General features: G+C 39.2%; 1 protein-coding gene and 1 non-coding gene across 2 annotated transcripts; one reads left to right on the top strand and one right to left on the bottom strand.

Annotated features, from left to right (window-relative positions):
- Positions 1 to 9078: 9078 nt before the first annotated feature.
- Positions 9079 to 11671, top strand: polr2d (RNA polymerase II subunit D). Its single transcript, XM_004080920.4, has 4 exons — positions 9079 to 9293; positions 9827 to 10007; positions 10079 to 10174; positions 11088 to 11671. Exons 1-4 carry the CDS (start codon positions 9215 to 9217, stop codon positions 11164 to 11166), a joined length of 435 nt encoding a protein of 144 aa, XP_004080968.1. The 5' UTR covers positions 9079 to 9214; the 3' UTR covers positions 11167 to 11671.
- A 770-nt stretch (positions 11672 to 12441) lies between these two features.
- Positions 12442 to 12524, bottom strand: trnal-cag. The gene has a single exon. It is a non-coding gene; the product is annotated as a tRNA-Leu (tRNA).
- Positions 12525 to 12761: the final 237 nt, after the last annotated feature.

Here is a 12761-nt window from a genome sequence, read left to right as displayed (position 1 = left end):
AGTTCAAATTAAATGCACTAAATTCAATTCGATCGATTTAGCTAAATAAATTAAAACGTTCCTGCTCTGGAGTCAGATTAACATGCCACCAAAACCATTTTTTTCCTGATTCATAGAAAGATAAATTTGTACGGTACTTAATTTATTTAGTGCAGACTTCACGTATGCAGAGTTTTAGGTGTGTTTCTGTAACCTTCATTCATAGAAGTCAGTACCTGTCAAGAGTGAGAAAGTGTCCAAAGACATGCCCATGGAAGCAGGAATGACTCACAGACTTTGTGAAACCCTCTTACACATCTGAGATGCTTAATCAGATTAGTTGGATTTTTAGCAAACACACATTGTGAACATCTGGATATAAACATAATCCAAAAATTGAACTTTGACAGTAAATCCATTTTTCCTCCATCCATCTTCTAAACCCATTTACTGGTAATCCCTTACGGGGTCATGGGGTTGCTGGAGCCTATCCCTACCAATGTTGGGCAAAGGCGGGGTACACCCATGACAGCTCACCACTCTGTTGCAGGGCTTGTCACACTCTCGGGTGTGTTACATACATTCTTCCCATTTGGCCAAAAACCCTGAGGGAGCTTTGTGCTGCAATCACAGTTTCTCTCAACAACCGCTTGTTTGTTTGAATTCTATTTACACTACAGCTTTTACTGAAAAAAAAAAAAAACAAGAAATCCTTGTAAAAGTAAATAGACTCTAAGCTGTTTGGGCAAACATCTACATTTCCTTTCGACCAACAATAGACGACTTTTAAAAAAACAAAAACACAAATAAAATCTCGTTTGAAAATGTGCTTAAAATTGGAGGGGGGAAAGAAGCAATGTTATAGTGAGAACACAACCTCCAGAATGAGCAAAGTGTGCACTAAATAAAGACAGAGTCTTCAAATTTAATAAAAAATGAGAAAATGTGAGATTTTCAATGGTAATCGATTAGGGGTGTAAGCAATTCTCATGATCTAAATTGTTTTGTATTATTTTAGACGTGATACAACAGGCTGCGCTGAGAAAAATTTTTTTAAGGTCATCTGAGGGTTATTATCCCAAGTGATGCAACAGTTGCTGTTATTAGGATTCCTGGTTTAGAGCATAAAGAAAGCGTTACCAAAAGTATTTCTGTGAATACATTCTCATTCTGCCCAGGCTGTATCGTGGATCATGACTCCATTATTCAGCAAAGCTTGATGTGTCTTTTAGTTTCCAATTTCGTAAATTTTGGGGGAATGATGACAGGGATTTGGTTTTTGCAAAAGAGGGGGGTTAAAAAATGGAAAACTGCATTGACAAGGGGTTTGGGCTTGGGAGACTGTGTTAGGGGAAGGCAGCACTTTTGGGGCTGGACCCTTGAAATAAATGACTCTCATGGGAGACAGATTTGATCTATCCCGGCCAGGGAGATTGAGGATTCTTCCTCTGAGGCGTTGGGTCTTTGGAAGTTCAGAAGAGGTCCTTTACTCCAGACTGACTGCAGGGTTGTCTGGTGCATCAATGCAGGCTTGACCGCCTGAAAGTCTTGACTCTAAGACAGACCTTGAGTCTTAAGCAGTGTGCTGCTGGTTTTCGAACACTCAAAGTGGGCTTGGGTGTCACATTGCGCTGGGGAACGATACATCGCAGGGCCTCAGTCTATTTCATTTCTTTTGCAGTTCAAACTTTGACAGAATTGCATCGAGTGACTGACAAAAGAAGACTTCTGCAGATACCGGCTCATCCAAACAGTCCACCGACAGTCTTTTCCAGGGGCATCAACTACAGGTGTCACTTAGCCATGACAGTGAAACCCATTCTTCTAAGGGAGAGAGCTGCACAGAGGGACATCCAGACAAAATAATGCATGGAAAGTCTGACCTCATTCAGATGAGGGTCTAGTGGGCTGTTGCCAGGTAGCTGTAAACCAAGTTCCCCCATGCACATAGCCTGGTAGTTTTGGAGCATGGTCACAGAGCTCAGAGCCTGGGCAGTGCCAGCTTGCGCTCAACAACTTTTCCCCAGTTGACCAACAGAAAATCTGCAAAGCTCCGATGGCAGCGTAGTGGGGCCGGTCACGCTGTGAGGTGTGAGATAAGCTGCCAAAGAAAGCTCCATAAGTGGAGGATGGAATTGAATAAAAAAAAAATTCAAGATGCTGTGTCTGTGAAACAAATCCCACAAGTCAACCAAAGCTTCGTTCAGAGCTGCACATTTCTTTGATAAAAAACAAGAAAGCCAGTTAGGCCTCTATGTAGGCCTCCCACCTACGTAGCAAATGAGCAGACAAATCACAGAGATAATTGATAAAACTAATAGCATTAAGCTGAAAATGTTCAAAATACTCAAAAACTTGTTTTCTCAAGAAGATTTAGCATTTCCTTGACTTAAAGAATGTTAAAAGTGATCTTTTACACCACCAATACAACTAGTGTCCTGCTTGACTTTCACATGTTTGAACAGATAAACATAAAAAAAATCATTTCATACATGTTTTTCTTGTCTTTACTGTTGTGTAAATCATTGTGGAAAATAATTACTTTTGATAGGAGAGCGATCAATTCAGAGTTATAAAATAACTACTGCTAATTATAATTGTTTGCTTTGTGGGGAAATTTGCAGTTAACAGGCCCTTCTTCCTACTCAGACCCTATAGCCCTCATCCTCAAAAAGGTTGGTGATCCCTGCTTTAGAATAACCAATTGACCTATAAAGCATTTTTTGTAACTGTGGGAGGAAGCCAGAGTGCCCTTTTTTTTCCGGTTCCGGGTTACAGCATGGATGTGGCTCACTGCCTAATGTAACATAATTTTGCACATATTTTTAACTTTTGATACTTGATCAAAATTTGCTATGAAAATCTCTGAAACAGAGTTATGTCTATTTTACTGATGAAGTTTTTTTTTTAATCATATCAATGACTTTTATAAGTAACATAATCTGCATGTATTTTCAAAAACTGATCTGCATTTGCCTTGTTGATTTCTAAATGTTATTTTTTTACATAATAATTATGTAATTCATATTTGTCATGTGCTTTATTGATATTTCAGAATTCTCAATTCTGTCTGATAAAAGATAGGAACCGAATAATGATAAATCATGTAATAAAATGGTTACGGTAGAACAGGGGTGGGATTATATAAGTTCGCTTCCTTCCACTCCCTTTCAAGCAATATTTATTCTTCTTTCTCTTTCGGCTTTTCCCATCAGGGGTCGCCACAGCGAATCATCCTTTTCCACCTCACTCTATCATGAACATCATCTACCCTAACATTAGCCAACTTCATGTCCTCTGTTAAGACATCCAAGCAATATTTATTAATATGTCTAATTATCCTAAGTTTGATTTGTCATTGTTTGAATGTATAGCTGATGATTGTATTGTTTTGTGTATTCGTATTTGATTGATTGAAATAAACCATTTCAAAAAAAAAAAATCCATGCATGCACAAGGAGAACATGCTAAATCCACACAGACAGGTACCAGGCAGGATTTGAACAGCCAGGATTCAAGGATTTTCTCACTGTGAGGTGAGAGCACCAACCATTGCACCACCATGCAGCCTGTTTATAGTTTTCATTATATTTTCATTTTGACTGAGTAAAGTTTTGGCGCAATTTCAATAAGGAAGATCTACCTCTCCTCTGGATAGAATAGGTTTTTACGTCTTTGACGTGTTCTCCCTACCATGACAAAGGTGGATAAAGATGGAAAGATTTCATGTAATCCATGGACACCAGTGAAAATCGCAAATCATTGAAAAAAAAAAGTTTAGCGCACTGTCTAGTGGGTCTAGATGACCCAACTCCCAATGGTAAAATGCCTAGGATAGCACAAGGGTTACTTCTAGCTGCCACTCATCAAGTATGCCTTCACTCTAAACAATAGCTAAATTCCCCGCCTTCTTCTCCCAGCCAATCACAATCATATTTCTGCTTTTAAATTCATGGACCCTTATCTCTCTACATTGTAGACCAGTGTTTTTCAACCTTTTTTGAGCAACAGCACACTTTAACCTAAAAAAAAAAGGAGAAACTCATAGTCTGTATTGATCTACAGGCCCTCCCCAATCTCACATGAATTTTTGTGATAATTGTGGCAGAAAAAGCTGGAAGTTGCAGCTGTTTTTTCTAAAAGATGTAATAAAAGTTAAGTTAGAAGATTTAAAAAATGTTTGATGTGTGTTTGTTGTGGTTTCAAGACGGTTAACAAGGTAGACTCATTGTGCGCTGAGACGCTGTCACTTTAACCCAATGCATCATGGGAGATGTAGTGCAAACAGCCGCCGAATGCAGAAAGACTCTCCTCTCTGAGCTTCATTGTTTTGTTCATTTGTTCCACGGTCTGATACTGGATCCCGCGGAAAGGTACACGGATGAAGATGAGCTTTAGCTGGTATTTTTGTTAGAACTGAGAGTCTTTATAAGCAGAATCAGAACAAAGGAAGTGAAGACTTTACCACTTCTGTTTGGTCAGACTGATGACGTGTGATTGAGCCTCCAAGAATGATTGGTGGAGACAGTTAAAGGGGCGGGACTTTCCAAAAACAGAGCTAAAGCTGCAGCTAAATCGCGGTACCGTCATTCTTATCAAAATGTCTTTAATAGAATCAAATAAACACAAAGAAAAAATTATTTTAAGATCTTTCATCTTCTTAACTACTCAGTGTTTTATCAGGGCCTGTTTGGATGAACAAAGAGCTGATATCCTGGAGATGGTAAATGTTTTTAGATCAGTTAATGGGTAATTTCCCATGGTACACCTGACCATCTCCCGCAGCACACACTGGTTGAAAAACACTGTTCTAGACGATTTTGCCGGCTCTCCTGAAATATCATTTTGTGGCCCTACATTAAAATCCTGAGGTGCTAAGACCGTGACAGTTTCCTCAGGCTCCACTTGGTGATACATTGTTGTTGGTTCTGACAACTGTGGAAACAAATGGAAAAGGATCTCTCATCTGACACAATTTTCCTGAGAGCATGCCATTGTTGGTTGAGGTTTCCTTTAAATCTATGCTCTTTTCCAAAATAAAATCCAGAGTTTGCGTTGCAACTGTCTCTTTTTGAACACTAAAAAGAGACATGGAAAAAATCCCCAGACTAGCAGACTAGGTAGCCCACATGAAGCTGAAGACCTGGTTATGAGCAGTGAATGATTCAGGCCATGGATTTATCAGCATAGTACATTTCCAAGAATCCCATGTCACTGCTCATTACTGAAATATGAAATGCCAATTTACATTGCATACAGCTTTGAACACCACATGAATACACCAGCCCAAAAAGCCTAAGCAGCACTGCTTCACCTGCCAACACCAAGTCAAATAAAGTGCGCTCTACAGAACCTGGCAATAAAGCTTTTCTGATTCTGATTCTGATATAAGCAGTCCAACAAGCTGTAGCTAACCTTTGACCAGCCTGACAGAGGAATTCAAAGGAATGAGAGCCAGGGCGATGGTACAGCCTAGGGACTTAGCTGACTGCCGTGTCCATCACAGATGTTTTAAAAATAACAAAAGGTTATGGGCCAGCCTGAAGCTAGGTTTAAAACGCAACGGTACAAGTTCTGTGGGTTTTTGGGCTGTCCAGCATGTGGAGGATCACAGACAGGTGCAGCTGCATCTTAAGGGGAGCGCAGGTGTGACTTGCAGTTCCCTTGAATCTCATGCGGCCACATCTCTATTGTCTTCCCCTTTCAATAACTGACTTAACCACTTTATTTTAAAAGAGTTGTTTAAAGTTTCAAAGGTTAACACATCCATGCCCCCATGTTTTCTGGTGTTACACAAAATATTTTTCCTTAAGTAATGAAATTTTTTCCTCCAAATAAAATCAAATAATGTTTTGTTTAATATGTTACAGATGTGTTTTGGCATTTCTAAAGACAGAGACACATAGACAGATCTAGAGATTCCCTCAGCTTTAGATAACAGAATTCTGCCGTTCAGAGAAAGATCTCTCAGTAACCACATGTTATAAGGCGCGGTGGAGTTTAGAAACAAAGGATTTGTATGTTTGTGTCAGTGTGGGGGGGGGCTCGAAAATATTCTAATCTTCAGAAAGGGGGGCCCTGCAGAAAAAGTTTCGGAACCACTGCCATAAAACATTGAAATGACATACCTGACACTCCTGATGTCAGATTTTACAAGGCAAGTAGAATTCACGGTCCCTTGGGAAAATCAGATAGAGGAGGTTCATGGATAGCTTAAGCTAATTGAGGTGTGGGTGGAGAGGGCTTGTCGTGAGCTAATAGAAGTGGTTCCGTGGGTTTTTCTAAGGTCTCAGTCTAACCTGAGGCTGCTAAACCACATGTAGCTCTTTTGCCCCCGTTGTCGCTCTCTGGCAGATGGAAAAGAAAATAGAATAAAAAAGGGTTACTTAATTAGCATTGGTTTATTTATTAGACGCGGTTGTGTTTTTTCCACCTGCCTGACATGTTTCGCCGGAGTTCTTCCGTCTTCGTCAGAGTCGTCGGTGGGCCTTTATTGCACTAGCTTTGGTTTACTTTGAATTAGTTTATACTTTTATGGCTGAGGTGCACCTAGAATTAAGATAAAGTATGTGGAGATTTCCACATTCCTGCTGACATGAAGAGGCCTTGTTCGCTCTGTGCGTCCTCCTGAATACACAAATTTCAAATACTGAGCAAATTTTGGTAAAAAGTCTAATCTTTGCTTTATATACTTTTTCTACTGGATCAAGAAAACAATGAATTCATGTTTATGTTCAGGTCAAGAACAGTAGTAAGTAGAAAAAAGATGATGGCTCCCCAAAGTAGACATATGGGAAATAACAAAAGAAAAAGCTGTTTTTGTCTCGCCTTGTTTAAAACCTTTCGTTTTAAGGAAGCCTTTTATTTTAAAAGGAAGTCATACTGCCTACCTTCTGTCAAAAGCAAAAAGCAATTTGACATTGTGAGAAAACATTAGTTGCTCTTCATGCCAGGAAAATAAATGTAAATTCACATCTATAACAAAAATGAATAAATGCAAAGCACTATCAAATTTTCCTACAGGTTAAAATAGGACTTTGTGGCTTTGAGTAGATTTTGATAAGTAATGAACAGGCTCAAATGGCTCTTTTGGTTGCAGACTCCTGTTTTAGGGTAATCTGTATAAAAGGCTTACAGGCTTCTTGACATCATGGGTGGCTGCAGAGAGGGTCCACCAGAAACATAAGAGGAGAAGCTAAAAAAGCTTCAAAGTGGCTCATGAAGAGGAGCCATGACATAACATGCTGCTTAGATAGAAAATGGGGACTGATCACCACTGGTTGGGTCGACTGAGTAAGGGGCCGGGAAGAAGAAATACCCGAAACATCCTTTGAGTTATTCACTGAGGATGCAATTAAATTGCAACTTTTCAAGGTCTTTCAATGTTCTTTCAATATTTGTTGCTGAGGAACAATGACGTTATTAAAACTTATTGAAGTTTTGTACAAATAATTTAGCATTTTACAAACGAGCTTTGTTAGAGTAATAACATAAAGAATGAAACACAAGTGAATTAAATGCAACATTTTTCCAAAGGGCCCACTGAAGAACAACTGTGTCTGGAATTTACAAAGACATATCTTCCATGCCCCCATAGTCCTGAGCAGGACTACGGGGGCATGGAGTCCATTCCAGTTACTTCAGGGCATAAACAACATAACTCTAAGCACTTTACTAGACCATCAGAAGTCTATTCAAACTTCTTAAGGGACAATTTTAGAGTAGAGTACCTAATTTACCAATAAAACATGCTTTGAACCCCTTCAGGAACCTGAAGGTCTTGGAAAAAACAATGGACACACAAAATGTAAAAACCTCACACACATTCCAACCCTACCGTTCTGAAATTTGAATCACCACGCCACCTGGTGGAGTTGCAGGAGATTACAAAAGGTGAGAAAATAATAGTTGCTACAGATTCATTCTCAAGTTTACAGAGTTTCAGAAGTGTTTGCTACCAGTGTAGCTGTGAAAAAAAACGTGTGGCAACTTCAGGTGGAGTATAAAGACTAAAGTAAGACTAAATAAATAAATAAATAAAGTAAGACTAAATAAAGTCTGCATATGACCTTATGACCTGCAAGGAGCAGGTAGAGAAGCATCTAGAGAGGAATAAAGACCAGTCACAGCAAGATAATGTACCTACATGGAAATACAAGAAGCAATTGAAACTGTTGAAAACTAATAATGCGGATAAAGAACATTTTTAGTTATAAAATAAAGGTTTGTATTTTAAAGGTCACATGGTTAAAAAAAATACAAATTTTATATGATATAAATAACACTGACAAACATATCAGTAAGAAATTCAAAAGAGAGGGGAAAAGATGAATAAAGTTAAAATGAATATCAGGGACCAAAAATCTCAGCAGGTCTATGCTATGGCGAGCTCACATGGTCTTTTATTATTGAACACTACAAATGTTAAGTTAGGAACCTGTAAACATAAATGTAAAACAGTTAGAACATTTAGAACAAAAAATGAGATAGATCATCAAATAAAGACACAAGAAAGCAAAACAAAGACAGAGTCAACTAAAAAACACCTAAATATGAAGAGTTTTGATATAATTTAATGCCTTTAAAAAAGTTGAAACATTTTCTTGCTTTTTTACTTTTCATGAATTAAACAAATCTACTTAAGAAACACATTAAACAGTGGTTTGGTTTTTAATAATTTACTTTTATGAATATAAAATTTGCTTTTGATTGTTAAAATATTTTAAACTAAATTTAACAGACTGTTATGTGAAATTACACCAAAAAGAATGTTGTTCTTTTTTAATGAGACTTGAACAGAGGAATTTGAACACCACAAATGAAACTCATCCCCAAAAAGATTCAAAGTACATGCAATCAACAAGCAATTTCAACACAAAAATACAATTGTTTTCTTTAAATCTTTAACTTTAACATTTATTTACAAGGAAATAAATTATTTATTACAAGGGCATATATGACTGAACAGTTCTATCGTTGTGTTTGAGGGGAGTTCCTACACTTCATCTTCCAGGACAGTAGGTAGCAGAAGCGCACCATTATTGCTAGATGACACCCGCCTAAACCAGAAGAAAGCAGAGGAAGAATATCACCGGAAGTAGATCGGTGTTGTGACCGGAAGTTCCCCGAGCGCCGTTGTTCTCTGCACAGTTAACGTTCTCACCGTAGTCTCCGAGAGAAGCTGACGGAGCTCATCGGTACTGCGCGCCTCTGCGACCCGTGACTGTGACTCGACATGACTGCCGCTGGAAGCTCGGTTTCCTCGCACGTGGGAGACGTCGAAGAAGACGCGTCACAGTTGCTGTTTCCCAAAGGTGGCGCGCACAAATACTGTTTACTTCCGAAACTTTTTGTTAGGTTACAGTGTAACCTGTATTGGAAACAATTACGTTGCTATATGTGACCGATGAGGATAATCATCCCCTGATTATTAATTTATGTAAGCTGCATCACCGATTTGAATCTGAATATTTTCATTATACGACCATCATCATCTGTACTGGTTAAATGTTTCTCTCACTGACACACATGTATTGTGATCATCATGATGTTTGGTCCACTGATCAAGATAGAATTATTTGTTTGTTTGCTGAGAGTAAACTATAAGTTTAAATTTACATGGATTGCTGTCCTGGAAGGTCTGAGACTCAACAAGCTTCCTAAAATAGTACAGGCTGACTTTGATCAGCAGGATTTTTGTCCTACTTCTTGAAACAGGCCTTAAATTCCAGTCCACAATCACTGCAGGAATCCTTCTGTCTTTCAATCAAAATGGTTCTGGAGCTGATATTCTGTAGAATCTGAGCTCAAATTCAGTGACTAACCAGCCCCCTCCTGCTGTCTGCAGAGTTTGAGAACTCTGAGACGCTGCTGAACTCGGAGGTCCACATGCTGCTGGAGCACAGGAAGCAGCAGAACGAGAGCGCCGAGGACGAACAGGAGTTGTCCGAGGTCTTCATGAAGACTCTCAACTACACGGCCCGCTTCAGCCGCTTCAAGAACCGCGAGACCATCACTGCCGTGCGCAGGTAAGGATGCCCCTTCTGGTCCCAGGTCCTGGCCCTGATCTGGGTCCTAATGGCCTTTCTGTCTGTCTCAGTCTCCTCCTGCAGAAGAAGCTCCATAAATTTGAGCTGGCCAGTTTGGCGAATCTGTGTCCTGAAGCTGCAGAGGAGGCTAAAGCTCTGACCCCCAGGTGAGTCTGGACTGAACCGGACTTGTTCTTTTCACCCATAAATTACAGGGTCTTCGTTAACCAATCTGTGAAAAGATTCACCTGACATCAGATTATTCTGAACACCTTAGTGATTTTAGGATTTTTGGGAGGCTTGACTTTTTATTTTATTTTAACACTTTCAGTAAATTGAGTAAAAGTATAAGTTAGTCTGGATGCCAAGGAGATTTATTTAGTAATGTCGAAGTAACACTATTTTACATTAAGGGCAGACGTGTGCAGCTTTAATTGAATTAATTCAAAGAGAAAACCTGAGAGATTATCCTAAACTGGATCAGAAAACATTTTGGATCAATTCATCACAGACATGTAGTTTTATGCTGTTCTTACTTGTCAGGAATTGGTTTCTTGTTGAAATTATTATGCATTAAAAAATAGCAGATAAGTTATTTTAGATTGTTTAGTGATCATTATTTTTGTGAAAATATACAGTGGTGGACAAAATTGTTGGTACCCATCAGTTATAGAAACAAATTCCAGAATTCTCACTAAAATGACTTGAAATGTTCAAAAGTAACAATAAATTAAAATTTAATGAAAATGAAATAATCAAAATCAGCTTTTTAATTTGTTGATTGACAGAATTATTTAAAAAAAAAAAAAAGCTAATGAAATAGGGTTGGCCAAAAATGATGGTACCTCCATAACAGACTGAGAACTAATTGCCCAGGGGGTCATGATGAACTCAGGTATGTCCTTAAATTGACATCATAGCTGTCTTCAAACTCATAATCAGTCAGTCTGTCAACAATTTTGTCCACCACTGTATCTTACTGAGATATGGATCGTTTTGCAGGTGATGTTGTTACAATTCTTATCAAATAATTCATCGTTGAGAGAATAAAGTTCTGCCGGGTTCTGCTTCTTTTCTCAGTCTGGAGGGTCGCTTTGAGGATGAAGAGCTGCAACAGATCCTGGATGACATTCAGACCAAGAGGAGCTTCCAGTACTAAGACCAGGACCAGCAGCTGGACCTGAGACCTCCAGAACTCTCCTTAACAGAGGCAGCGTGGTTCACGTTCCACCGGGACCAGAAAAATCACAGAACATTTAATCCACCCACCACCCAGCAGAATCTTGATGTACTTTAAAGGCACACAAGATGCTGTTTGTGTGTCTGATTCTATCCGGTCTGTGGAAAATCCAGCACATGTTGATAAGAAAACTGTATCTGTGCTCTGCTCCTTCGGGTACCTATGGGCAGAAACTCAAATCCATCATCAGTGAGCTTATCCCGAACACCGCCCACTCGTACTGCCAGCTCAGACCTGCAAGACCACCTTCGAGTCAGAGTCCACGCAAAATTGATTCCCAACAGAACCTTCTTGTCCCAGGAGAACCCCTTTTAGTGCTTTTGTGTGGTTGTCTGTCCAAACCGCTTATTAGGAGCGGAACAGGGAACTGGATTTATTGTGTTGATTGAAAATAAAAATTTAAAAAAACTACACCAAGGAACAACCAAGCAAAGTTTGTAAAGCTCTTTTAACAAAAAGAATCACAAAGTGAGAAGGAGAGCCGGTGGACCATAGGGACAGAGGCAGGGAGGGATCTCATCAAATCTTCCAATCTTTATTACAGCTAAAGGGTAGGTAGGTGGTGAAACAGGAAAAGATGCAGCAAATGAATCACAGGTGCTGTCATTCCCTTCTCCACCAAGGATTCCTAGATGGATTGCTGTCCATTAAAAAAAAAAAGTTATATACACAATATAAATTAAAAAATGTAAAGACGTGATATAGCATCAGTATTAGCATTGGCCCCAGGGACACAGCAGGGAGAGAATTGGGGGGTACATTTTAAACTGTTCTTCTGAACACTCACTACGGTCCATGACTCATCTAAGTGGGGTTCGAACCAACATTTTCAGAGGAATAAGACTTGAATGCCATCAGTAACTGAAGCTTTACCATTGGAACAATAAAGTTAAATTTGAAATAAAAAAACGGCCAGCATTGGGTAAGACTAACTACAACATTGTTTCCTCTTGTTTGAAGAAGTAATTTCAAAAATGCGTTTTTAATTATTTATATTTACATTACAAAATAAAATTCCAACGTTTAAGTTATGTCCTATTTGCCAGCTGTCGAGCTAATGCTGTTTTCACAGTGTTCACTAAAGTCTTATTTTGGTAATGTTTGGCTCATCGATGAAGGAGAGATTTTTGATGTTTACTGACTACTGACTTCTAAAAGATCGCGATGCACAAGCGTGATGCCTAAAAAGACATTTGTCAGAAGTGGGATTCGAACCCACGCCTCCAGAGGAGACTGCGACCTGAACGCAGCGCCTTAGACCGCTCGGCCATCCTGACATCTTGTTTACGCACCAACATTTCTGTATAAAGAACATCTCCAAAAAAATCTAGGGTCGGAGGAAGTTACTTATTAGAGCCTCTAGACCAGGTGTCTCAAACTCGCGGCCTGCGGGCTATTTGCGGCCCCCAAGATGATATTTTGCGGCCCCCACCTTAATATGAACGTTTAATTTTAGTTTTCTTTTTTTAACTTTAGCCTCCTCTGGGCATATTTATTAACCATTGACTGAGCAC

This window comes from Oryzias latipes, chromosome 20, assembly GCF_002234675.1.
Source record: "Oryzias latipes chromosome 20, ASM223467v1".
NCBI lineage: Eukaryota > Metazoa > Chordata > Actinopteri > Beloniformes > Adrianichthyidae > Oryzias > Oryzias latipes.
The sequence above is the reverse complement of the archived record's forward strand: the minus strand, read 5'-3'. Positions and strand labels throughout refer to the sequence as shown.